This window comes from Propithecus coquereli, unplaced genomic scaffold (assembly GCF_000956105.1).
Source record: "Propithecus coquereli isolate 6110/MARCELLA unplaced genomic scaffold, Pcoq_1.0 Scaffold84, whole genome shotgun sequence".
Lineage (NCBI taxonomy): Eukaryota > Metazoa > Chordata > Mammalia > Primates > Indriidae > Propithecus > Propithecus coquereli.
The window spans coordinates 5,092,640-5,095,379 of record NW_012154618.1 but is presented as its reverse complement, the minus strand read 5'-3'; the positions used below and the strand labels follow the sequence as shown (position 1 = coordinate 5,095,379).

The 2,740-nt window shown below is 29.1% G+C and overlaps 1 protein-coding gene across 1 annotated transcript in view; it reads left to right on the top strand.

Annotated features, from left to right (window-relative positions):
• The window catches only part of SHOC2 (soc-2 suppressor of clear homolog (C. elegans)), a 126,712-nt gene that overhangs the window by 80,359 nt on the left and 43,613 nt on the right, over positions 1 to 2,740 (top strand). Inside the window, exon 3 of the mRNA XM_012663903.1 lies at positions 1,970 to 2,107. Within this exon, the coding sequence (XP_012519357.1) occupies positions 1,970 to 2,107 (138 nt within the window). The remainder of the gene's footprint in view (positions 1 to 1,969; positions 2,108 to 2,740) is intronic.

Genomic DNA, 2,740 nt, shown 5'->3' with positions numbered 1-2,740 from the left:
CCACTGCGCCCGGCCTGGGATTTCTTTTTTGAGAAGCTTTTTAATTACAAATCAAGCTTTTTAATTACAAATTACAGTCAAATGGTTATAGTACTATTCAGATTTTCTGTTTCATCTTGGTAGCTTGTGGTTTTTAAAGAATTGTTCTATATCTTCTAACTTTGGGTATTTGTAATTTATAATTATGAAGTTTCTAATATTTCCTTTTTATCTTTTTAAAGACTGTAGGATTTATAGTCTTTTGTTACATTGCTAATATTTATATGTGTCTTCTCTCTTGTTTGTCTTTGTAAATCTTCCTGTAGGGTTATCAGTATTATTGATTTTTTTCTAAAATATCAACTTTTATTTACATTGATTTTTTTTTTCTTCACTGTTTTCAATTTTATTGATTTATACTCTTATTTTTTTTATTATCTTCCTTCTGGTTGCTTGGACTTATTTTTATCTTCTTTTTCTATTTTCTTGAGATGAGGACTTAGATTATTGACTTGATATCCTACTTCTTTTACAATGTAGAAATTTAGTACTATAAACTTCCCACTTAGCACTGGCTTATTTATGTCCCACAAATTTTTCTTATTGTTACAAAATATACATAACATAAAATATATCCTTAGGCATTTTTGTAGAGTTTGGTGGCATTAAGTACATTCACTTTGTTGTGCAGCCATCACCAGAACTTTGTCATCATCTTTTACTGAAACTTCGTACCTATTAAACTATAAATCTTCATTCCCCCCTCTCCTCAGCACCTGGTACTATTATTCTACTTTCTGTCTCAATGAATTTGACTCATATAAGTTTTGATTTGCATTTCCTTAATGATTACTAATGTTGAGCATCTTTTCATGTGTGTGTTAGACTTTTGTATATCTTTTGAGAAATGTCTATTGAAGTCTTTTTCCTATTTTTTAATTGGCTTCTTTGAGTATTTTGTGGTGGTCTTGTTTTATTGTGGAGTTCTTTATATGTTGTGCATATTAATCCCTTAGCAGATACGTGATTTGAAAATATTTTCTCCTATCGTATGGGTTTTTTTCACTCTTAACAGTATCCTTTGATGCACAAAAGTTTAATTTTGATGAAAACAGATTTATCTATTTTTTTCATTGCCTGTATTTATATGTAGCTTAATAATGTGCCCCACACCCATTTTTCAGAGTAGAATTGCTGGATCATATGGTAGTTCTATGTTTAATTTTTCAGGGAACCACTGTACTGTATAGAGATCTATACAGTTTGTTTATGTTACTTTTTTGGTAACTCCAACCTCTGCCTTTAAAATAGAAAAATCATGAGAGGACCAATATATTTGTTACAAATAAAAAGGTTTTTAAAGGCTAAATAATTTCCAATACAGCCCTTTCAACCAGAATGGAAAAGAGAAATATACCTTATTTTCTGTCTTTTTAGAGTGCTATTGAGAAGCAGTTTTTATTTATAAATCTCAAATTATGTATTTATATAACATCAGAATGTATGTGTATTTGAAAGCACATATGTTTTGAGGTGGACGATGACCCTCAAATTGAACTCAAGATGTATCTGATATTATTGTCTTGAATTTGGTTAAAAAAACTAGCTCTTTAAATTTTGGAATATACAAACATTTGTGGTTGAATTGGTTACTTAAATTAAAAAGAGTATATAATACAGGTTGGTAATCATTTACAAACAACATTTTAATTTTATCAGATGTCATTTTGAAATAATGGTTTCAGATTTTGTGATTGACTTTTTCAGAAACAAAATGTAATTATGATATAGAAAAATGAAGCTTTTTCTTCTCACAATGCAAGTGTGTTCCCTAAGCAATTTACCATTTCAAATAAAAGTTGCTTATCTAATAAGATTGTTTCCAGTTATTTGTGCTTAGAAATTATAAAATTTACTCTCTTGCTTAGAAGTATTATCTAATATATTCTTTAATAATACTTATTACATTTTTATGTTGGTTAATTTACAGGTGAATTATGTAACCTCATTACGCTGGATGTAGCTCACAATCAACTTGAACACCTTCCAAAGGAGATTGGAAACTGCACACAGATAACCAACCTTGACTTGCAGCACAATGAACTGCTAGACCTCCCAGATACTATAGGTATGAGAGGAGAAAGAAGATATTGATATTTATTTATAGCTACCTGGATATCAAAGGAATATTTTTGATCCATTTTGGTAGTGAAAATCAGAGATTAAAATACAAAATTATCGAAGTAGTAAAACTTCATTCAAAACGATAGTATTTAAAATCACTTTCATTTTCTTTTCTCAGAAAAAAAAATAACTAAGTTTTAGGAAATGAGCCCAGTTGGACTATGAAGAAGATAGAATATTGAGTTATGTGTATATATTCTGTTATAGCTTAATTTGCAGAATGGGTAGATTTTTCTGTTTTTGCTTATTTCAGAATGTTGTATGCTGTTATGTTGGATGTGGTCTCTTCTTTATTAAAGTAGTCCACACTGAAAAGTAAAACCATTGATGTTTAGTTTTGAAAACATGGTGAAAATAATTTGAAGTTTGTTCATCTGTAATATTGAGAGGTAAGAGAGGAGATGTCTTGAAGTTCAAAATGTGTTTCAGAGACTTAGCCAAATTGCAAAAAGTTGAATTGAGCTGTGATACATACCTTCTATATTTATATAGTCTTCTTTATTTTTCTAGTTGCCCATACATTTATATGAATAGTAAAGGAAATTTTTAAAAATTCTGATGCCTTTTCAGTTATTGG